We start from the raw sequence: 24,863 nt of genomic DNA, 5'->3' as shown, positions 1-24,863 counted from the left end.
ATTTCACAGGTTGTTTTCGTTTGAGAGTATCCCTTTAAGAGTGCGGGTCTGTGCGATCTAAACCAATGATAAGACTCGATATTCTGCAGGAAAAGACGGTGACATGCAGGGGCAGTGGGTCTTTAAAGGGCTGCTCTGCCCCAACTCCCAAACCCAATCTCATAGGACTCGTTAGCGTATCACGTGCCAGATTCCTAATGAAGTGGACACACGAGGGCCCGGTGTGCGCATGCGCCCGGTGTAAAATGTAGTTGGAAATGAGGTGTCCGTCTTGGAGTAGTCGACTTTTAAAAAGCATCGGCAGCCCCTGATATGACGACTTCGCTGGTTCTGCATCCACGCTGGGCGGACACCTTGATGTACGTTTATGAAAAAAGCCCGAATGAAAGCAGCCAGAATAAAAGCCAAACAATGGAGGGACTAAGCGGTAATTGCCCTGCGACCCACTGCAGGGACCTGATGTCGCACCCCGCGCTGGGACGGCACTCTGGCACCATCGCGACCCACCAGGGCTCCGTCTACTCGGATATTTCCTCCCCGGACGCCGGGCGACAGTGTCCGGCTCCGCAGTCGTCCTCCGGCGCCTCTCTGAGCTACGGCTACCCCTTCGGAAACCCGTACTACGGCTGCAGATTGTCTCACTCGCACAACGTGAACTTGCAGCAGAAGCCCTGCTCGTACCACCCCGCGGAGAAATACGCCGAGCCCAGCACGGCGCTGCCCACGGAAGAACTGTCCAGCAGGGCGAAGGAGTTTGCCTTCTACCCGAGTTTCGCCAGCTCGTATCAGGGTGTCCCTGGATATCTGGACGTGTCGGTGGTGCCTGGGATCAGCCACCCTGAGCCGCGGCACGACGCCCTGATCCCCATGGAGGGCTACCAGCACTGGGCTCTCTCCAATGGCTGGGATGGGCAGGTGTACTGCTCCAAAGAGCAAACACAGTCAGCCCATCTGTGGAAATCACCTTTCCCAGGTAAGGAGGAAAAAATAACCACTTTTTTTAAGGGAACTCTAACCGGCTTGAATCCAGATGTTAGTGTCGTAGTGTTTTGATAGCCACCGTGTGTCACCACGTTATTAAAACTATTTAAATGTAGTCATATAAGTTTATTTTCCTCAGCTGTTTTTGCTTAGCATGTGCATTTTATTGTGTTAAAGTGCCAGTGTCAACTTACCAAGAAGTCCAGGGAAACACACAATGTGCTGAATAAACATGCAACTGTCAGTCCCCATGCTCACCACTTATCTAATGTCCTTTATGGTGTGTCTTCTCTGTGGCCTCTCACACTCTTCAGTTTGTATTTAAACAAATAATCAGCATTTTCTCAGGTGTGCGTAAAAATGAGGAATATTCCAAATTGAGGAGCTGTTTTTTTTACAACTGTGACATTTTAAGGTTAATCAAAGTTCGAGAAAAAGAGCATTTTCTGTTGGAAGTTATTTGCAGTTTTTTTTTATTCCTCTGAGTCATATGCTGCGTTTGAGTCAGGTAAAATAGAGAGGGACACCAGTGCAAACCTTTGCCCTCTGCATGACAATACTGTGTCTAGGCTAGCTTACTGTTGCTGTGCTGTGTCCACAGTGTTTTGCACACGTCCGGATACATTTTCCATGCATATGCACATATACAAACATACATGCACATATACTCTGCATAATATCACACTAATTTATCAATACACTGCATATCCAGGATCACCCCTTTCCTTTATTTACCAGCACACAGCATGCATGATATCTGATAATGGAGAAGGGCCCGGCCAGTATGCAGTTTACAGAGTGTTTACTGGATTGCGTCTTTTACCACAGGGGCTTTATTATGTTTGTGAAATCTCAAAGTATTTTTAATTTCCGATCTGGTTGTTGTCAGACCCCGACTGGACTGCCCACACACGACCCCCCCTCCCCTCTCCCTTCCACCCTCCACCTTTACATTGGAAATACACGAGAGCAAGCCACGCAGGCACGGGCACGCAGTCAAATGCGCGCGCACACATGCGCAAAAACACGAGCGCGCAATGTCCATATTCCCTCTCTCACCTCAGTAACATACAGTGTGACGCGCGAACACACACACAAGAGATTTGCCCTAAAATAAAAAATGACAGAACGAATACACGCCACTCGGCTCCTCTCGGCCTCACCACACACTGTGGGAGATACAACAACACCAGGGATATGATGAAGGTAACGGTGGAATATCCATTGGCCTGAATCAAGAAACTACAATCTTATATTCAAATGATCTGTGGAGAAATATTCCCAAACTCTAACTGTTAAATTACACGGGGGTAAAAAGCTGGTTGTCTCACAGCTTGCCACTATTTCTAAAGGTATTGCCTTACTTGTCCTGTCATGTTTCCCATTGGCTGCTCTGCACTCAGCTCCAGTCTTGGCAGAAAGATGCAATCCCACAACTTTGCTTCCCCACGAACAAATAAGTATCCACTAGCCAAAAGTTGTTTTTTTTTGGTGACTTTTAAAAACAATTTATAACGAACACTAGTGGAGGAAAAATTTGCTCTTAATTCCAAGGGGAAGATCAGGAATATGTGTGAAATGGTGAAGTTTTATTTGAACATGTCAAAGTCCTGAAGTTAAATCTTCTCACTTGCAGTCAGTTTAGTTTCCAGGCTCTTGTCTCTGTTGTCCAGGCGCTGGGGCAGACTGTCTGCCTCCACATTGAGACTTATTGTATTTTATACATGTATTTACCCCACAATCTAATATAAAGGCATCTACCAGTGATTTATCCGAGATGCCATAAACAAGATTTGTTTTATGGTTTATCAGATATAGCAACCAACTGATTAAATATTGACAGACAGGCTGAAGAACAAAAAAAATCAGTGGCCATTGGAAACAATGTAAAGTTCTGCAGGATGCTGAAGAAACGACCATCTATCCCCGTGTTATATTTTACATTGGTAGTCTCACATTTTTAATTTCTGCGTTCATACAAGTCAGGTGCACTACACCTGAGATCCTGACTGCAGCGACAGCACCGTTCAGTGTACCCCCGGATGTCCCACCCCCACCCAACCCCTGCACACACACACAAATGAAATACACAAAATACACGGGTTCCACATTGAAAATTATATAATTTTATTTAATGTCTAATAGAGTATTTGAGCGTAACAGAGAGTTTTGACACGTAAAGACGAATCCCAGCTGCATCGCTGCTTATTGTATGACTTGTAACACTGCGATGCTTTTTTTGAGTAAATCTTAATATCTCTCTGTCCATTTTTCCTGTTCTCCCGCAGATGTGGTTCCTCTGCAGCCCGAGGTCAGCAGCTACCGTCGTGGGCGGAAGAAGCGGGTCCCGTACACCAAGCTCCAGCTGAAAGAACTGGAGAAGGAGTATGCAGCCAGCAAATTCATCACCAAAGACAAGCGAAGGCGCATCTCGGCCGGCACCAACCTCTCGGAGCGCCAGGTCACCATCTGGTTCCAGAACCGGCGAGTCAAGGAGAAGAAGTTCGTCAGTAAATCCAAGAGCAACCACATGCACACCACTTGATGAGGCCCGCGACGTCCCCACTGCAACTCGTACCTTCCACAGCACCGTGTCATCGTTTTACCTCCTGCGTCGAAAAGTCGTGGCTGAAGAACATTTTTTTGGCCGAGTGGGGTTGTTTTCTGTTGATAATTTATCTTCCATCGTCTCCATCGACCACGCCACCATGCCCCCCCCCCCCCTTCCGCCCCAGCCCCCGTTTTCAACTTAGAGATGATGCTCTAAAAACTGTGAAAATATTGAAAATTTCACTTCACGTTTGTTTTATATTAATGTACATATATAAATATATAATATTTAAAATATCTGTATTTCAAAGACAAGTATTGGGTGTTTTTCTTTTCTCCTCTTTTTTTTGTTTGTTTCAAACCTAATCTCCGGAAGGACTGATGACATTTCTGAGACTTGCAACTGGCGGATCGACGAACAGGACCTGGTTCCTTTTTGGTGTCATTTTTAGAATGACTATCGCCAAGTGGACAAGAACAGTTTTGTGGCGTCATGACACGTTGATCTTGCAACTTAAAAAAAAAGAACAACTTCAACAAACGAAGAACAAGCTCACAGAGAGGACTTCGAGAGAGACGATGAATTTTCTCTGTTCCTTCTTTCCCGAATTTCAAAGGTTCTCTTCCTCTGTGTGGGATTTCACTCTTTTTAAGCCTGGGGTAGCACAGAGGCTGCTATGTTGTTAATCTGTATAGTGCAATGCCTTTATTATTTAATTCATATTATCTAGTATGGCAGAGCTGTAAACTGGAATATCCCATGACCAGTGTTTTTTCCTTTATATCAGTGAAGGATTCTGTCATGCAACTGGAATGATTGTAAACCATTAAAAAGTCAGTGAGTATTACACATAAATGCACAATCGTTTATTTTTTATTTTCATTTCCGTTCTGTCTTTGTTAGCGTAGCTTTGGAGCTGATCACACGCCTTGTACGAAGCCTGTAATTTCTACTTGCGTGCAGTATGTGACCTGTATTGTGCTGTTGAATTGCGTCCTGGTAACGTGTTTCATAAATAAATGATGATTATGAAAATGCTCGAATATTCAATCCACCATTCTGCTTGCAGCACTTTCCTGTCGTCTCGAGTTACACCGGTGTTATTAGGCCTCTTCAGCCTGACGCCATATCTACAACCTCAGCAGCGGATGAACGAGTGCAGGTTTGATGACGCAGAGGACTTGATGAGGACATATTAATATAATCCTGAGGTATTGTTAATGGCAACAAGGGGCTAGACACTGATCATGTACGTTCAGTGGGCAGTAGCGCGTATTTTCTGACATTTGCCAACATGAATCATGATATTTGGACTTATTCCTATTTCCGCTATTGAGCGAATCAGGCTGGTGGGGTCTGATTTGGAGAAATCACAGGTTTGCGTGCATGTGGAAAAGACGCTCATCGTGTCCAAATGCACCCCACCCCTTTACACTCCCAGCTTCCGCATTTTATAATCAAAGTTGATGCCAAAGCTGTTTTACCTGTCACTTTGGCACAAGTTCAACTGGCACACTCCTCATAAGCAAAGAGTCTGAAAGTGAATCAGGGGATGAGAGCCTCGCCTCTCCAACATGTCCTCGGTTACCACAGAATGTTTTCTGTCCTACTTTCCCGAAGAACAAATTTGTTGTCTGATACACAGAAAAAAGCCGCACCCTGCGAGAATGAGATCAAATAATTTCCCTCCACCAACACCATCCAGTGGATTTGAAGCGTTTGGTCGGATCGTGCTCTGTCAAGATGTTTACAGTACATGAGTGTATTAAAAAGGAAAAGATCAAACTTGAGTGAATTCATGTTTTGCGGTGATGCGTCGTGAAGACAAGCGCTTTGGTTAAATCCTGTGGACACTGTTGGAGTGTGTAAGAAGAATAAAACATCACAGGTGAGGTTTGCACTGAACTTGAGGCGGCACCTATTTCTGTCGCCTATATGAACTTGTAATTCCGTCAACATATACACACAATAATAAAGAGAATAAACATTGGCTCACACATGCTACGCGTAAATATCAGTGCTCAGCAAATATCAGTCAAATGTGTGTAGTTTTCATCACAAACGTGTTTCCTCACACAGTTTGTGTGGATGCGGGAGGTTTTCATTCATACGGGCGTATATAAAGATATATAAAGTTCCCAGTTCCTCTAAAGTTGGAATACTTCAGTCCCAGTTATGAAAATAATAATTTAGAGAATAAATAAAGCCACGATTATTCCCACAAGAGTAGTTGAACCTGGTGTTTGTCTCTTTTTATTCTGCTTAAGACGAGAAAACATTTTACGCAGGATTCTTCAAGTCAGACGTAAATAAAAGTAAATTGTCTCTGGTGCGTAATTTTCTTGAGTCAAATTAATTTACGGCTGAGGCCTGAAAATATGCCAATAATAATTCAAATGTTGCAACTTTCTCAAGAAATATTATTCTGAGATTCTACTTATAAATCTTGAGGAAGTTTTTTTTTTAAAACTTGTGTGTAGGCAGGGCGGTGGAAGCACTGTGTCACTTTTTCCAACTTCCTCAGATCTTCTGTGGAGAAGCGCTGCTGATTACAATCCAAGCCGCTAGACTTGAGGTTTTTGTTTGTCTGGTTCCTGGGTTTTCAATCCTGCAGGAAAGTTCTGGGTCTCCAGATTTACCCTTGACCATGACTATGCAGTCACTTTGACCTTGACATCACAGCAGATTGTGAATAATAAATAGGGGGCTGGACACCGATGCCGGCGGTTTGTTTGTGGGCAAACAAGGTGTTATTTCCCTGTCTAGACAGCCGGACTTAATGACGTGCCATAAATACATAAAAAACGGGAAGTGTAGCGATATCCTCTGACCTGCGTTTCTGACCATCGCTCTAAACTTTGCCTTCACATTTGGGCTCTATTCTTTTCTGTTCTGTTTGTTCTGCAGAAGTTATTTTAAATGCAGTAGTTCTGGGCGATGCCCCCTGGAAGCACCAATGGTCTCACGCACTCATCATCGTGAGGTGGCGTTATTGACCACGAAGGACAGGTAGGACTTTTTGACGTCTCACACCAACACCAGTTATCCGCAGCAAGCAGCCATTCTGTCTACACAGCGAGAGGAAATAATAACACGACGTCGGCCACAATATAACGATTAAAGGTAGGGGCCGTTTTCTTCCTACTGTGGCAGCAGGCCTACTTGGACTTTACTTTATGACTTTTTCTCGTATATTCGGTGGAAGACTAAACATTCAGCAGTGAAAGGTAATTTGAAATATGATGAATGATCTGCAGTGACGGGCGAGTTTGTACTTCATGTATTAGAAATATGATTTTCTTCTGCGTGAAAGGAGCGAAACAATGATGACGTTTAAAAACAGGGCTACTTTAAATATTTCTATTTTAACTCCTGATATTTATAAACATTCTAACAGGTGCTTTAATGTTTAATTTATCCAGCAGAATATTATTTGAGCTGAAATGTGTCACATACCACAAATAATCTCATCCATCATAATGTAATGATGTGCAGATAATTCAAACGTTTGTACATTTATTTAGATTTTTAATTTACACAAATAGTTGATAGATTAAGAAGATTAGAAGATAGAATAAAAAAGAATACATTCAAGTGGAGGAATATGGAATTATTCAAGTGCGCAAACTCAAATCGTTTTTACGTACAAATGAGAAATAGAATCTGAAAGCAAATTCCGTATCCAGACCAGTGCAATAGACACAGCTTCCTGAAAGTTAATTTTTTACTTACTGAACTTGTCACCTACAGTAATCAAACAGACGCCCGAGATTAACATTCACTCTGCCGAAAGAAAAGACGAAGCAGAATAAACTTAGAAAGCCACACAGGATACTTTCTTAACAAACAAATAAAAAAATAAGCCATGACTTCAAGTTTTTCCACTTTAGCTCCTGGTCAGCTCCGGCTTTTTACCTTGAGAAACTAGAACGACGACAAAGTTGTGTTTGGTTTATGTTGTGTGTGTGTGTGTGTGTGTGTGTGTTTGGAGGGCGTGTAAGCTGCAGGCCGCTGGTATCCAGAGCCATCAGACAGGGGGCTGATAACCTCTGGTGGTGACCAGGGGAAAATATCAGGAAGTGCTGCAGCTGCCTGCATTTTGGGCAGATCCTTTCACTTCAGCTCATTTTGTGTTCTTACGGGGACGATTAGCTCAGTGTTGACTCCTTGTCCAGCGTGTGATCATATTTATGAAATGTGAAGTTGTGCATCGATGTCATTATAGTGCAAACAAAGTTTTTAAAGTGTAAAAGATGAGGGCCTGACTACAGTGGACGGTGCGGCAGAATACAGATGTCTCAGCTAAAGCCACATCTGCCCTGTTGTCTTTTTAATCCGTTTTCTAATGAGATTCCTGTTTACATGAATTTTTATATGATTACAATGGAGGTATTTTTTTAATTTAATGCTGCTGTTTGAATATATTAGACAAATCTGAAAAGGGACGCATCTGAAACAGGCAAAGACCACAGAGACAAAAATAGTTTCCATGTTCAGTTGTGTTTACATATTTAGAAATATCAATTGTTTAATTTTTGTATTGACATTTATTTATATATATGTGGCTTTACAAAGATTTTCAACACATTTTAAAACACTGTTATTAGGAAAGTCGCACTGTTATAACGTGCATGTTAAAGCGTTTTAGTAACGAATCCAAACTGACTGACCATATGTGTCAGGTGTGGTGGTTAAGGATATGTTATAATTTGTTAAATATGAATAATACAGATATTCACAGTGCATTAACACTTTATATTAGTATTTCTGCATCTCTCTCTCTCTCTCACACACACACACACACACACACACATACACACACACACACTCTCTCTCACACACACACACAAAAGTTGTTTCCATAATTTAAATTTAAAGAATTGCTGAAAAGTTCAATTTTATATTTTCCAAATTGAACAATTGCGTTTCCGCCCCTTATCCAATCATGACTTATTACATCATAACTTTATCCAACGTGACGGTCAAGTTCAAATCTTAGTATCCATGACGTGAAGGCTTTTCTAAAGGCCTATATGCCAGTTTGCGAGGTTTTATTTGCATATTTATACACAACTTACTCAGATTGACTGACTATAAATGTATATTATACGTTTTATGTATAAATACAATTGTTAACCTATTATTATTTCCTGATAGATGTCAACTATCTTAATCATTTGAAGTAAACAATTAATATTTGATCTCCTGGTGTTATTCGTGACACGCGCCCGCATTAAATATCATGTGCTGTTGTAAACAGAGATCAGCCGAACGTTTCACCTAAACGCTGCCACTTCTGTGGGTTCTTTAGGTTTCCCTTGGTGGTTTGTTTTCCATGAAGGAAGCTTTAAGAGGGGCTGCACCGGGCTATAACTGTGGCAACCTGCCCGCAGAGAATCAAAGAGAGAAAAGGGAAGAAAAGAAAAGCCCTTTGTTTGGTCTATTACCCTGTCTGGACAGGACCAGTGGATTCCAGGAGGGTCATTTCAATATCGAGCAGACAGTGTACTAGGCAGTGACCTTGACAGTGCTATAGGCTCGCTTTGCAAACTTTCTTTTTTCAACTGCAGATTTTCATTTGTTTCCTCTTCTTTTACTGAATGAGAGAGAGAGAGAGAGAGAGCACAAGGCCCGAAGCTCACGGTCACATATGACATCATCGCCGGGCGAAAGATGCACTGAACAGACGAGCGGTTGTTTGAATGTGAAATGCGGATCTGCGTGCGAGCAGTGGGATCGGAGGCGTGGAGAGAGACCAGGCGAGGAGGCGCAACACATGGCCTCTTTCCCCCCCTCCCCGAGGTAAAGAAGCCTGCACGTTACTCACGGTTACTGTTAGAATAACACGAGAGGCCGTGAAGCGACACCACAGACACCCCAGCTCTGCCCATCACACCGGGGGCACACATGATATTACGCTGCACCGGGCTGACGCAGCGTTGCATTGCGGGGGCTGACTAACGAGATGCGAGAATGTGCAGTGAAAGGAGAAGCTGTGGGTCCAGGGAACAGGATGAGGCTGCAGAGCTCCTCCAGTGCACACATTTGATATCTTTTCTTTCTATTTAAGGCGAGAGCGAGGCCCGCAGCCTTTGGGTTAGATAGGATATACGGCGACGAGTGACGGACGCTGCGATCAAATATCGCCTGACTTGCAAACTGTTCCCAAACCAATGTTTAAATGAATGCTCATGTTCTCACATAACACTTCATCGGCAGTTTTGTGGCACACAACTAACGCCATTCAGCACGCATGTAACGAGCTGTACTAATCCTGTATCCCCAGCTCTTTAGCTGTCAATTCATGAAATCAGTCTTTTTATTCTCTTCTATAGATTTAGCAGTTTATCCGCTGTTTTGTTTTCAGGTGGATGATTTTAAATCAGAGAGGCAGCTCAGAACGTATCAATATTATTTTATAAGCCCTGGGCTGCCTTCACTTTAACCTGCGTCAGCCTGAGAGACTATTATATGTTTATCAAATTTTGTTTACATATATTTCACCTTCTTCCATTTATTTAAACTGAGTATTTGAGTTCAATATCAAGTTCAACGTGACTCTGTCTGAACTTGAGTAGATTGACGGCGACGTCCGTGCACGTGTCCCTGGGTGTTTATGTATTTATATATTTTTTTATATTTTTTTATTTTTCCTTGTTCCAATTCCGTGTCATTGCTGAGTCAAACAATTTGTCCTCGATGTACTTTTTTTTTAAGAGCCATCATTTGAGACACTAGCAGCTCGCCTCTGCTGAGTTATGGCAACTTTTTCAGATCCATAAATTGATTTCTGTCCTCCTTATATGTAGCCTGGAGTGGACGGCGGTAAATTATGAAATTTTATAAAGGGGGAAAGTGGGATTTGCAAAATTGTTGCCTCGCTGATTATACTGTAGAGCAGCTATAAACGCTTGGAAAGTCCTGCGAGATGTATTTTTTCAATTAGGGAGTGTAGCTTGTGAACCCGGGAGAGGAATGCAAAAAGTATAGGTCAGTCATAAGACTATGAGGATGATGGTTTGCCAGTTTTGATGAGCAGTGACCACATTAGAAATTCTTGCGCCAGCTGTTGGCAGCGTGCCCGAGTCTTCTGCATATTATGATATTAACTTTTTCGCTGTGGTGGAGTCTTGGAGAAGTTGCATTTTGTCTTTCTGTCTGTCTCTAGTTTTTTAAGCAAGGCCTCTATTTGCGAGAACAGAGGATGGTTGCACTCTGACACATATATTTGTTCAGGGTCTTCAGAAGCGCGCCTACAAATCAACTAATTAGTGTGATATAAAGCAGAGAGACTCTCGGCCGGATGAATCAGTTAAGTGCCCTCTGATATCTTGTAAAATCCATATAAAAGAATTGCGAGAGGTATAACAATCCCACAAGAGTTTGGCTGCGAACGTTTATTGGAGGTATCTGTTAAAGTTGCTCATGTGAGGTGTACTCGAGAATATTAGGTGAAATATACCCTCTTAAAGTAACCTTGTAGAATATCCGTCCTCTTTTACAGAGCCAGTGACTTCAACCTGCTGACCCCGTTACTGTAAATATGAGGCGAGTGCGGCAATGAGCATCAGTCTTTTCTTAAAACAAGCTTGTAAAATTGGGACATCACAGCTTTATGTGACGTGGGATTCAACCATAATTTGCTGGAAAACAAGTTATCATTTGCAGCCCCCCGATCCTTAGAGAAAAAAAATAGTTTTCATAAGAATTGGTATTTAAAAAACTTTTGCCAGCTTATAAAGATATTAAACGAGACCATGGACAGTTCCAAGAGAGAGGGGAAAGGAGAAGCAGCCTGGGCTCCTGCTGGACCCAGCACGGAAAACACAAGATTCTCCATTTTTAATAAAAAGGTTTATAGTATTTTTAAAAAGCGTATAAACCTGTAATACAGGAGTTAATGTTTTGTTTTGTTTTGTCAGAGAGGGACCGAGTGGGTGGTACCATGTGTAGCAGAAGTTGGCCTGAGCACGTGGTTTGAGGTTGACCAATCAGGCGCCCCTCCAGGTTTAACTATGTTAAATGTCAGATTGCAATAAACTAGAAGCTGTTGGTCGGGCCCGCGGAAATGGGCGAGCATAATCTCCTTAATCCAGGGTTTGTGGGACCTTTGGTTAACATCCACACTGGAGACACCTTTTACTTTCCGAATTTTAGAGCCTCAGGGGGACAACTGGCGGGGCTACCGTCTCTCTCCTACCCGAGAAGGGACAATGTTTGCTCCCTCCCGTGGAATCCTTCGGAGCCGTGCAATGGATACTCTCAATCCTACTTTAGCAGCCCCGTGTCTATTAACCCTTCTTTCAATCGGTCGTGTGAAATCAGCAGACCAGAAGAGGGTAAATGTTATTATAACAACGGCAGCGGGAGCAGGGAGACCTGCTCAGGTGGCAGCAGCCTCAAACGAGAGGACAGGGCGAGAGACACATCATCCCTAACATCCGAGCACGGGATGCACAGTGGGATTGGCAACACAGCCGCCTTCTCCAAATACGATTACGGGACCGAGCAGCTAACGCAAGATCCGCCATCCTGTCAGTCAATGGAGTCCGACTCCAGCTCCTCTCTGCTCAACGAGGGCAGCAAGCCTTCATCCAGCGACACACAGACCCTGGTGTCACCGGGAAGCCATGCAAGCAACATAGCCGCAGGCGGAGGTTGGTGCTGTTGTTTTTTTTTTCTTTATAACTGTGATTTTTCGAGTGCATGTGTGTGTTGTACATAAGAAAGCTGCAGCTAAATGTTTCACTCGCGGTAAAAAACGAGTCATCAGGGCTGCTTGTGTTGATGCACAGCTTGCAGCCTATAGATTAGCCTGCAGGGTACTTGCGTGGTGTGCAGACGCCGCTAGGGGTTGCCCTAAAATACTCCACACGCCATGTGGCTGTGTACAGTTATCATAGAGCGTATATGGCCATCTTTTGAATAAACACTCAGACGTGTCATTGCATTATTTCTATATCTTAGATACGACTCCTGTGATACGGGCATCTATCGATGGTTGATATTGGTGAATGTATTGCTGCACTTTGTATATACACAAATTAGGGCAGTGATTTAAAGGGGGGGTGAGCCGCTTTGCTTGACTGCATCGAATAGGGAGAGTTTTCCTTTTTAGTGACTCGTAAACCGAATTAATATCTGTCGCTGTGTACTCAACAGTCATTTAATATGCTCCGAAACTCGCAAATAAGTAGGGGTATTCGCAAGCACAGCTTAATTATCGCGTTAATGCTACTTTAACAGGAACAATAAAACTTCCTGTGACACAAACCGCTGTATGCTCGTGGTGTTATTATAGAAGAGGCTGGAAAAATATAAAATTAACACTTGCTATTGAAAATATGTGCAAGAAAAAAATGATAAAACCCTGGACTGGCCCTGTTCATCCGGGAAATTGTATTTGAGATCAGATATGTCCCATGGCAGCCCAGGGGGGAGGGGGGGAGACCACAACAAATCCAATTTGGTTGTGTGTGGAGGAAATGACAGCTTCCATGGGCGTCAGTGTGATGAATCCTAATATAAAGCAGAATGTGGGATCCTCTGCAAAACGCAGATCCCCCCTCTAGCTTAATGAAATACTTTCTGTATTTCCAGAGCTGCAGAAACTAGAAAGACTCCGTGTTGTATCGCTATAATCTCATTTGAACCTGTAGAGATCATTTTCTGATTGCTCTACACTCTAATGCTAAATTGAATCCCAAATTCACTTCAATCAAGTGGCCCAAGCCTTTCCTCTCCACAAGTGACGCCCCTGCAGGCTCCTCATAACCTTGGAGGTGACCGTGATTTTGCTACTGTGGTGACTAATCCGTAGTTTGCTCCCCCTCTGCATACCCCCCCCCCCATCCCCCTTCAACCCTGCCCTACCCCACCCGACCCTCCTCCTCCTCCCACTCCTCCAGGTGCCCCGTGGTACCCGATGCACACTCGGACCAGAAAGAAGCGCAAGCCCTATTCCAAACTCCAACTGGCCGAGCTCGAGGGTGAATTCATGCTGAATGAGTTCATCACCAGGCAGCGGCGGAGGGAGCTCTCCGACCGCCTGAACCTCAGCGACCAGCAAGTCAAAATCTGGTTCCAGAACCGCAGGATGAAGAAGAAGAGACTCATGCTGAGGGAGCAAGCTTTGGCCTACTTTTAGAGATGCGGCAGAAGGTGAATCGATAGGCAGTAAAAAAAAAGCCCAAAACCTTCTACGCTCCCTTAGGTCTTCTTTCAATGCATGCACTCAATCTATCCATCTTTTCAATTGCAGGCAATTCATACCACATTTTCTGATAGCCTATATATATTTTTTCTCTTAAAGTTGCGGGCTATACACACACGCCCAGAAACAAGCCACTATCTGTCATTCAAAGCTATTCTCGATGAGACTTTCCTCATGTTTGGTATTATCGCACAAAAGAAGCTGTGAGAACTGAGCAGGAAGCATCTCTTGGTTTTTCTGTCCAGAGATTAGTCTACGCCCAAATTGCAAACCATGCAAAATGTGTATTGCTCAGATTTGGGAATACACACACAATGACAGCATTGTTGAGTTCCCTTTTTAGTCAAATAAAAATAATGAGGCAGCGGGACCACTTGGTTAAAATCTCCAAATAGGCCTAAAAAAAAATAACAGTGAAGTCAGAAAGCCAGAGAAGCCTGGTGTGAGCCGCAATCCGCGCAATAATATCTCTGAGGGTTTATGAAGAACAATCTCGCTCCCATAGTTGTTTCAAAACTTCCCCCGCCACCATGTACTGGTGAAAGAGGAGCTTCATCCTTATTTCCTCTCCATAGTTTTCGTCACACGTTGTGGGCACGTTCACGGTCACGGGCAGGAAGTCTGGGAGTCTGCGTGAGGAGTGGGAGGACAAACCAAACAAAACAAAACCGCAACGTAATCTTTGTCCATATATTTATGAGGGGCACATTGGATAACAATTGCCATGACTTTGTTCATGTGCTAACAAGTTTCTGAAGGTGATTCTGCGGCTTTTATCGACCCTCAACGTGTCACAACAACAATCACAGAATCCTGCATGGGTTGCATTTCTTTATACGAGTGAGATCACCGTTTGAATACGGTTTTGAGCTGCTATTAAAAAGACCCACGTCCCGATTGTGAAAAAAAAAGCAAAGTATATTTTACAATAAACTCGCTATGGATCTATAAAGAAAATATTCAACAGTGTTAAGTATATTTTAGACCCCGCTCGGTTAAACCAGGAAACCGCCCGACGCTGCAGCTGCGGCGAGGGGAAAAAAATCGTTTTTAGGCCTAAAAGAACATTTCTGAAACTTGGTGCTCACGAAGAGAATAAATATGTAGAGGATTAAAAACACTTAATTATAGGCCTAACCGTGTGCTCCCTTAATTCGGGACGAATGCAATTATCTGTCATGTATAATGAGTAAGCTATAGCAGTGAAAAGTATTTGCAGCATGTTATCGATGTGAAATAGTTATAAGTGGTGTTCTGCGGGCCACTTTTTTTATACTTTCCCCCCCTGAACAAATCAAAAAGCGAACAAAACCTTAAAGATTTCAGACACAATCCTCTATAAAGAATGTATTAGTATTATTATTGTTATTATTATCATTATTAATATTATAATGGTGGAAGGACGGAGGGCCTATTCGGTCCTACTTTATGTACTTGCTCCGCGCCATGTCCTCAATGTCGTCCCTTCCCTTACCTTGTACTCGTGTATAACTTTGTAAAATCAAATTACACATGTTACTATTTCGCATCCTATTTTGGGATCCTTATCAATATGTAATGTGCGTTATGTTATTGATCGTCTTGTACAATATTGCATTCCATAGCCTATTTGTGGTTGTATGGGTTGGAACTGTAGGCCTAAATATATCATACTGCCAAGAATGCATAGAAGAAGTGGTATGCAAGAACTTTTACCATACATGTCATTTAAAAAAACTCTGTTTGTAGTAGCTGTTTGTTATCCTTCCTTTATTTCGTCCCTCACTGCATTCCCTTCTTTGCGCTTGTAAGGATTGCTACATTGTCTTGTAAAAGTAATAATGATATGAATGTATATGCGTAAGGTCTTCAATAAACAGAATACTGAAGTGTTTATTGGTGTTACCTCCGTCTGTCACTGGGTCGCTCCTCCGAGTGTCCCGCTTTTAAAAATCAGGTTTTCTAAGGGTTGACTGGTGGGATTCTTTTATTGGACGTGACCTGTGGGCTGACACAGTTTAAAAAGTACACGTGTCCACCGCAGTGAAATCAAGATCTGAACATTAATGGGACATTTGGTCGCATTTGAGAGGGTGTTTTGTTGGCACATAATTCCACATGCTGTGAACTCTAAGCAACAGGACCCCACGCAGGTTGCTCTTGTTATATAAAGGCCGCTCTGATATAAAGGTGGACTATAGGTGCTATTGCGCTCGGTGCAAAATGGCGGCCAGATACATATTCTAAAAGCCACCTTACACTGAACATAAATCCTATTTGAGAGAAATCTGAGACGCTTTATGCAGCCACCACACAGCAACCAGACTACATCAGTTATAGACAAGATTTTCTTTTACATTTTTTTGTGGTTTCCCTTGAAGTTCGACCTAATCAGTGTCACTGAGATGCTACAGGCCTATAACGTCTCAGCTAAACACGCAATAGCTCTGTAAAGCGGTAATAGGGTTACACCCCAGTGCTCCATAGTCAAACCTCCCAGACTGGCTGTTCATCCCTCTCTCTGGTTTGCATTAGGGGATTTGGGTTTATGAATAGTCACACACACATCAGAATAGAATTGCCCTTCTCTTAAATAGCGTACATCTTTACAAACCACATAGATGTGTGTACAATAAGCACATCTAAAATACAAAGGACTCTCCCTGCTGGTAAAGAAGTGTAAAGCAATGCAGGGCGGCGTGCAGTGCTTTTCTTTATCAGCTCACTAAACAACCATCAGTGCGTCCGGTCCACAGCAGCTTCCAGTCTCCAGTTAGGTGCTGTATGTTCACTGGAAACTGTGGTGCTGTCTCCATGTTGAGATCACATGTTTCCTTTTCAGTGAACTGTGCACGGCCACTCCTGCAGCCGACCCAATGAAAGGCCTTCCTGAGTTAGCCTGTCCAGCGTCTGAAAATATATACATACATGTAAGATGACGTTTACTCAATTGTGCTCCTCACAATGCTATCTTACTAACGATCACTTAAGATCATGAATTAGAGGATCAGTTTTATTATCATTGGACAGTGATGTGTGTGGGTGTATGAAAACCTTGCTGCAGTACTCTCTTCTGTGTAATAAAGCATGCTGTTTCTGCAGCCTCTCATATTTGTACCATTTTTTCGTCAATATAATGTTTACATGATGCATAATTCTGTGTGTGTTACGTACACATTGTGCAGGATAATATAAGAGCAACAAGCTGTGTATATGTGGCAAAGGGCCGTCCCGGCGCGCTGCTATTCGATCGTTCGACAATGCGCCAGGTAGCAGATATAAAAACGAACAAGATTACAAATACTGGCTTTTAAAATAACCTCTGTAAATATTTTAAACAAACCAAGGCTTCAGTTAAAATTGTTTGAGCGTACAACACGCGTGTAGTCAGAGTGTGACTTGATATAAATGAATGAGACCCGCTGGTTTAATGTTTTCGGGAAAAAGCACTCCATGTACAATTACGCATTTGTTTAAAATGAGGTTGGAGAAACATTTCAACTGAATGACTGTGCAGAATTGTGAACATGCATGTCAGTCATAATAGCAACTGGCTCTGAATTGTTATATCCGTATAATACGACAAATGCATGCGTAATCTTGGGATATGTATCCTTTTTACGCACACACAAAAACAGGCATGTGAACACATTAGTACCAAGGGATGATGCGAAGTACATACCAAGTAAGTTTACTAAGTATTTTCTGCCACATGCGATAAAAACAAAGACTATGAAATAATACTGGGGAGATCTTAAATTGTGTGTATTGAATTTGATCATCCACAGGACATCATTCATAACTACTCCAATCTTTTTAGCCTATCAAACGCGCTGTTGACCATGAAAGGAGTTAAACTAATGCCTTGTGTTTGTGTGTTGCCTTGTTAACGGGCTTAGAGGAGAATAATAGATGTAAAATACATCATGTCTGTTTTCACTCCTCTGCAGAATATCCACTGTTATTTTCAAAAAAACAAAAAAAAAACAATCATTATGGTGCGATATGCTCCAAATACTTTTAGATCTTTTTTTAAAAGGCTTCAGGATAAATTGCTCATACGCGCTGTTGAAATTTAACCAGCAGCGAGTGCAATAACTTAATTAGGCTGAATTATTTATTTTTTCGGTTTTATTTGGATGTGAGCTTGTAAAAATGCGAACAGCAAGCATGCGATGTGGAAAAGAGAAAGCAGATACAACCCAGGATCCCTCTCGGATAAAACCGCAAAATAGATTTGCTCTCCACTGAAGGAAGTATAAAGTGACATTTACAGCAGCGACTATTAGTTTTGTTCATACAAATGTTTTTTGATATGCGAAACGTTGAAGTAAAAATCAGAACAACGACATGCAGGGAGCAAAACATGAATCCTGAAAACCGCCATTACACCATGATGCAAACAGTATAGTTTGTGTTTGCAGACTGGTTTGATGGTTGCTGTGTAAACCGTGTGATCGTTTGTTTGAATAACGTGACAGTCTGCTCTCTGGTCGGTGCCGAACGCATATGCGAGCATGTAGTTTTAACTTGAACTTCAAACCAGGCGTATCTGTTGATGTTAGTCGGGACTTTTCTGTGTTGCCTGTTTATACGGGTATGTCTCTCTATGTATACATTTTTTGTCTGACAAATATGTTTGTGCGTCCACATTAAGGAAACTACTAAATATTTCACTGTGTCTTTACCTACCACCCCCTGTGCTTCTTTAGAAATGTAAAAAGTCCTCACTGTGAGGCGGCTCGTGTTGGTTTGCACATCCTTGCCTCGTACACATTTAAATTGTTTATAATTCACTCTACACACATGCAGGAGACTAAGGGAGAATTAAGAAAAAAAATGCACAACTGCAGACAACCTCTAGATATTTTGGATTGTAAACCGGGACGAGATCTCCGTGGGCTTTGCAGGTCTTTTACAATAGGTCTTTCACTGCTCTTGAGCACTTTTGACTTTGAGACTGGCTAAATCTGTTTATGGCGGCCTGTCTCCGCGTCCCAAAGGTCAGTGAGCTTCACAGTGCCCTTCGCAGAGAACTTGTGTGGCATGCGGTCTACGCCCCCGCCACCCCTCTGCCGTTTATGGTACGAAGCTGGCCAGAGAAATGGAAAGCCATGTTATTCCTAATGAAGTGCGCGCGGAGTGTGTGTGTGTGTGTGTGTGTGTGTGTGTGTGTGTGTGTGTGTGTGTGTGTGTGTGTGTGTGTGTGTGTGTGTGTGTGTGTGTGGATGTGCGTGAATTTTAAAGGACTGTTGGTGTGATATAGAAACAGAGCATAGGTGGGATTCTCGACGTGAAAGCTCCATATCGTCAGTCCTCTCCGAGTTGATATATATTGATTTTGATATGATTCGAAATGAGTTCTGTATGAGCTCTGTTTGTCTTCCTGACTGTCGATTTGTTTCTCGATCGCATCGCATGTCCAGCAACCCTTATTACGGATTGTGGAGGTTTCATTGCTGCCTCCAAAGCGGCGGATTTGTCTCAGACCACTTGTCCCTGACGGAAAGAAAGACAAGCACCTCAGAATTCCAGTTCAGATTGATGATACGATCGCAAATCAGTAGCCAATCGTTGTTATTTCGCTGTCATTGTTTATCCAATTATAGCATCACGGTTATCTCTTATTTCGTATGAAATCTTTTTACAGCTCAACGTAAAAAGGGTGTACGACATTTGTCAGCAACCTATATGATATTCTGCTCAGTATTATTTATTTTGTTATTTAACCTCCGTTTTAAAACACATTTTACTCAATGTTTTCTCTCTTACCTACTATACAAAGAGTATTTGTCTTAAATGTTGAGTATTTTGGAGGCGGACTGTCCAGGCCGATGCTTGGGCCCTAACGGACACACTGAAGGTCAAGTATGCAGCACAGAGCTATACATCCGACGGTGTCTGCTTCAAGCACTTCCATTTTAGAAGGAAAATTCTGTCACCTGTTTGAGTTTGTCCAGCATTGGTTCGGTGCACATGCACTGCTGTCTAAACCATGTCTTGTTTTTCTAATATGAATATCAATTTTTTTATGTGCAGTTTGTCTGTGTGTTTAAAGGTCTGGGCTCTGAAGAAAACGAGCTTGGAAAATGTGCAGCTCAGACGGCAAAGCAAACAAGAGCACTAAGTGTTTGAACAGGCATTTCAGAGATATCTGAGTCTGTAGCGTAAAGCTCAGAGCGTCTATTTGCGTGCACATACTGAGTCGCTTCCGTGCAAGGACAGGGCCAACTAAAATAATGCATTTTGACCCCCGGTGCGAAAAGAACCAAGTGTTGCGCGTTTCGCCTCAATGGACATAAATGTTGAAATATTTGCTGAATTCGCCCTAATTTCTGTTCTTATGAAAAATCTATTCCATGACATTTCATGCACTTAAAATCCATCCGTTCGTCACCTGGTTGTGCCCCTGCATGCAACAAACCTAACACTGTATCCAACAGGACTATGTGGACAACAGACAAGATTTTACCAAATAATTAAAGAAATAGGATCAAGTGAAACGCCTGCGTCAGACGTTGTCAAAGTAAATCGGTATAATTACTGCACATACGAAGGTTATGTCACTACATGCTCAGTGTCAGATTTTGTCACTAATTAACTTTTGTTAACAAAACTAAATAAATGATCTCTAAATCACAATATAAGAACAACAAATTGCTGCGTAATGGTTCGCAAGTCTTGCGTAATTTTCTGCCGTCTCGTGCGTATTTTCCAAAACCGGAGCTATTTATTTATAATGGTCAACGCTGATTTGTGTTTAAACACTGGGCACATTATCTCTGCTTATTTCCAAATCTGAGTCTTTCTAAGTGTGTTGTTCTTCGAGGTATGCAGGCTGCGCCTAAAAATCTATTTTTAAATATATCGGCATGCAAATAGCCACAAAATTGCCTCCCCAAAAATGCCCTCTTTGTATTTTTTTTTCTTTAAATCAAAATTGAGCAAATTATCCAACTGGAGCTTAATTTTGGTTCATCTAAAAATTATACCCAAAGATCTCTTCAGTGCTTACTGTTCCTCTGCTTAAATCACTTCCGGATTTTTCCAGGACATCTAAATAACACACAGGAACTGGGCCCAGCAGTCAGCACTGGACTGTTTCTCGTGATGTGATATCATTTAATACTTCTAATAAAAAAGTTAACACATTGTTGTGAAAGCTTTATGTGCTGGTGGTTGAAAGAGAAATACACTCTGGAGATTGCTCTAAATGTAACAATAACACACATCCTTATCTTGTAAGCCATTGTTGTCACCACAAACCCTCCACGCTCGGTGCATTCACAGAGACCTCAGTAAAAAAAAAGGAAAAAGGAAACAAGGCTCTTTAGTGTTGCTTGAAACTGTTCGCAACTCATGCGACCAAGTTTAACTGCCCGACTTACATCCAATTAAACCTATCTAGGCCATGAGGGGACAGTAATATGATTGCAGGCTTCCCACATTTAGCCTTGACATCAGCTAACTGTGCAGTAGTGTCTTGGTGAAGTGAGCCCATTGAGTGTGTAAGCGTGTGTGTGTGTGTGTGTGTGTGTGTGTGTGTGTGTGTGTGTGTGTGTGTGTGTGTGTGTGTGTGTGTGTGTGTGTGTGTGTGTGTGTGTGTGTGTGAGAGTGTGTGTGTTTGTGTGTGTGTGTTTGGTCTCTCTTGTGTCATTTGGCACAGGATTTATCTACCCGAAGCCAAAACACTGTAATATTTAGGTGCGCCATTTTTTCAAACTGAGAGTTCTTCTTAACAAGAGGGTGACACCTAGGTTAACCATTGTAATTATGGTGCTTGGTAGCAATACATAGCTGGAATTCCTCGGACACAGTTGTAAAGTTAAAGCTCCAACAGTGATATTTAGGCGTAAAATGGCCAATGTTGACAACACCTTTTGCTCTAGGAACGCAACAGAACATTTTGACTATTATTTAGATTATTGAAACCTAAATAACATTATCTGTCGTTGTATTAATTCCTCAAACACAGAATGAGCATCGGGATAATAACTCAAACACAGATTCCCTTTGCGTGCAAACTCTGCATATGCTAAGCCTGTTCATTTGGTGCAACCAAATCTGCCTTTCCTGGGTCCTACTGCTAGCGGAATATCAGCTGCTTGTGACTCGTCCATCCAGGGAGATTAACACATGGTAAAGCTGATTCTTTGACTGGTGTTCTGGGCGCTCCGAGGCTAGAAACTGCAGTGTTTAAATCCTCGGAAGGAGAATATTGCCAAGTGATGGACGCTTACTGCTCATATTCTGTCACATTATGACAAATACTGCGACCTCAACGCAGCCGGGAGTGCTATTTCCCATTTCTTTAAACGCCTCAATTCCTCCTGTGTGCTGTGGACTCTTTTCAAACCCTCCTTTTTTCGCTTCTTCACTTATCTTGATAAAGAAGCTCTAACTTTTAAACTTTATTTATGCATCACTTAGTCACACACACGCACATTACTTATTTACACCGCGTTAAAGTGCATCATTGAAATGATTATGACGAAGAAATGATTTGACAATATTGTGTTGGGCTGTCTTCTATTATTGCCTGATGAAAGACGAGTTTGTAGCTTTATTGTTTATGGTCGTTCTTTTTGGCCTGCAGATGATATTACGATCGGAGTAATGTTGACGCACGGATACGTTTTAAATGTCGCAATTCATGAACGGTTATCATGAAGCATTTAGTGTTGCGGCTTTTCAGATTGTAGAAATCCATACTCAAATTCAAGTCCTGTGTTTTAATCCTTTGATTCCAGGCCGCTGTGTATATTTCATACAGATAAATTGGAAAGTGACATTTTAATGTGCAAATTATTATTATTGTTATGCAAACTGCGCAATACTATTGGTGCGGCATGTGTCGAGCATGTGTCCATACAGGCAACAGGCCAAGATGTTTACACAAATATCTCCATAGCTACGGTTGTTCGTTGCAGTGGCTGCACTTCACGAGGCACAAATAAACTTATAAATTTGTGCATTTCCATAGTTCATCAAGCTCCGTTATTAGGACTAATTTGAATGAAATATTAAAATGTTTCAGTCAAATTACAGAAATGTCAAAACGCAAAATTGGAGGCTTCTCTTATACTATCTTAGGCATGAATTCAACGCGTTTCCGACACGGACCGGTAAATTCCAAGTGCAGCGAAACGCATTCTGCTGCTCGGTGTGAAAACTCAGCGCACCAGTGCAGAATTATCTTGTCGCTTAAATCCAAATTCCGGTCATTCTCACCGTTTATGGTTTTCTATAGAACAAAGGAATTTAGCGTTACTACAGCCATTCGGAGTTTTATGGTGGACAGAGAGAGAATTTTAGTGGTCAAATTCAAGTGCTGTGTCTGGACAGCTGTCTGCTTTCTTTGTACTTGGATGCAGGATGCATCATGTGAGACAACCTTTTGTCTGTGGCCTAATAAACAAGCTATTGCCAATGCCACCTTCTTCTTTTTTTTTTACACAAATACGCCTGGACTCTTATTTCCAAACAGTTCTGATGATGCGGCTTGTTCTTGCCCTCGCTGTTTTAGAGGCACCACAAAAATAACACTCACTTTGTTTTCCATTATTTGTCCTCAACACAGGTGTCCCATACAGGCCGGTTCGTAATAGAGCGATGGCGTTATTGGGATATTGGATAATAATTCAAGAGTCTATTGCAACATTTAGGAAGCAGCCTATAATCATAAACAATGGGCCATCATATTAATTTCACCATGTGATAGTATCAGTTAGTCTATAAAGAGTCCTATATGGCCCTCAACAGTACAATTAAAAGTTTACAATGACGCAGGAAAGAACACGCAGGCGCATCTTTTCTCCAAACCATTCATTTTATTGCATTTTGTTGAGAGAAAAAAAAAAGTCCGGGCGACACGTCTTTTCTTTTTAACATTCACTCACAGATAAATGTCGACATTCGGCTGGAGAATAAAATGATCACAGCGGCTCGGAGCATCAGCAGGGACTTATTTTATTTTAGAGGGAAATGTCGGATACGTTCATGCTGCCTGGTCAATATGCCCAGTGTGAGAGGGGCCTGTGAGCTGCCGTTTACAAGAAGGGTAATTGTGGCTCTGCTTTTAAGATTTGCATAAAAAAAAAACTGCAACCCAAAAGATCTGATTTGATCGACAGGTGATTTAGATATTATATCCCAAAACATGTGTTTTTATATTTTACAGAGAGGTTCAGGCGTTGCGGGGATGATCTGGGTGATGTTGTCAATAACTACTCCAAACTGGAATAAAGCTGACATCAGGGGGATAATAATAATAATGTTTTTGTTTTTTTCTGAGTTTGTGTTCGTGTGATTAAGGCACATTTTCTCTCCCACTGGGGGAGAAGCTCTTTATTCAGGGCTTCAGCTGCAGCAGTATTCCCACCAGGAACTCCAGGAACTTGGGTCTTGAAATGCGCAGTTGTCCTTCATGGACTCTGTCATGATCCAAAGTCAAAGGGAATAATGAGAGTGGGGCCGATGACTTTAGCTGCTTCAGTCAACATGTGTGCTGTGCTTTCTACTGTGCCTCGACAGGCGCTCAGCTGCAGCCTCACAGCACAATCGCAGTCGTCCACCGCTGATCCAGCTTTTCTTTTTCTCCATCTAGGGAACGAGAGAGAGAGAGAAAAAAATAAAAGGGTTACCATGAATAAAAGCTAAATGAAATGGATGAATTGATATGTTGCATGATTCTGAACAGGCGAGCCCGGCTCATCCACAGCCCTGTTTGATAATCACGTGTGCAGCAGATTTATGTAGCCACTATATTCAAGAATGGAAAGGGGGGGATCAAAAGAGCTAATATAACCCCTATGAAAAGATCTCCTGCATATTCAGAGATCACAAAATGTCCTGTGGAGTCTCAGAGAGGAACACGACTCATTCACACTTAAACTTTTTCTAAATGGCGAAACGATGAATGAGCTCATGGGCTTTGCTTTTCAACAGATTTATACCTTATTGGGCGTATCCTCGTTTCTTAATGCAGATTTTGTTCTGTATGCAACAGTGTCAGTAATAAAATAAAAGCACCTCATTCTGTGATTAAAATGATATCAGTACCTGTGGGTGAACAGTATTTGTAAATAATCATAATAGACCATATTAGTGGTAATCATATTAATTATTATTATCTTACCT

The 24,863-nt window shown here is 42.1% G+C and overlaps 2 protein-coding genes across 2 annotated transcripts; both read left to right on the top strand.

Annotated features, from left to right (window-relative positions):
* The first annotated feature begins 312 nt into the window (after nt 1-312).
* hoxc13a (homeobox C13a) lies at nt 313-3,526 on the top strand. Its single transcript, XM_061075257.1, has 2 exons — nt 313-973; nt 3,270-3,526. Exons 1-2 carry the CDS (start codon nt 313-315, stop codon nt 3,524-3,526), a joined length of 918 nt encoding a protein of 305 aa, XP_060931240.1.
* Nucleotides 3,527-11,578: 8,052 nt separating this feature from the next.
* Nucleotides 11,579-15,616, top strand: hoxc12a (homeobox C12a). Its single transcript, XM_061075009.1, has 2 exons — nt 11,579-12,189; nt 13,441-15,616. The coding sequence occupies exons 1-2, from the start codon at nt 11,601-11,603 to the stop codon at nt 13,677-13,679; spliced, it is 828 nt and encodes a 275-aa protein (XP_060930992.1). The 5' UTR covers nt 11,579-11,600; the 3' UTR covers nt 13,680-15,616.
* The last annotated feature ends 9,247 nt before the right edge of the window (nt 15,617-24,863 follow it).

The sequence above is a fragment of the Limanda limanda genome, chromosome 7, assembly GCF_963576545.1.
Source record: "Limanda limanda chromosome 7, fLimLim1.1, whole genome shotgun sequence".
In the NCBI taxonomy this organism is placed as follows: Eukaryota; Metazoa; Chordata; class Actinopteri; order Pleuronectiformes; family Pleuronectidae; genus Limanda; species Limanda limanda.
Note: the sequence above shows the minus strand (reverse complement) of the source record. Positions and strands in the feature narration are given on the sequence as shown.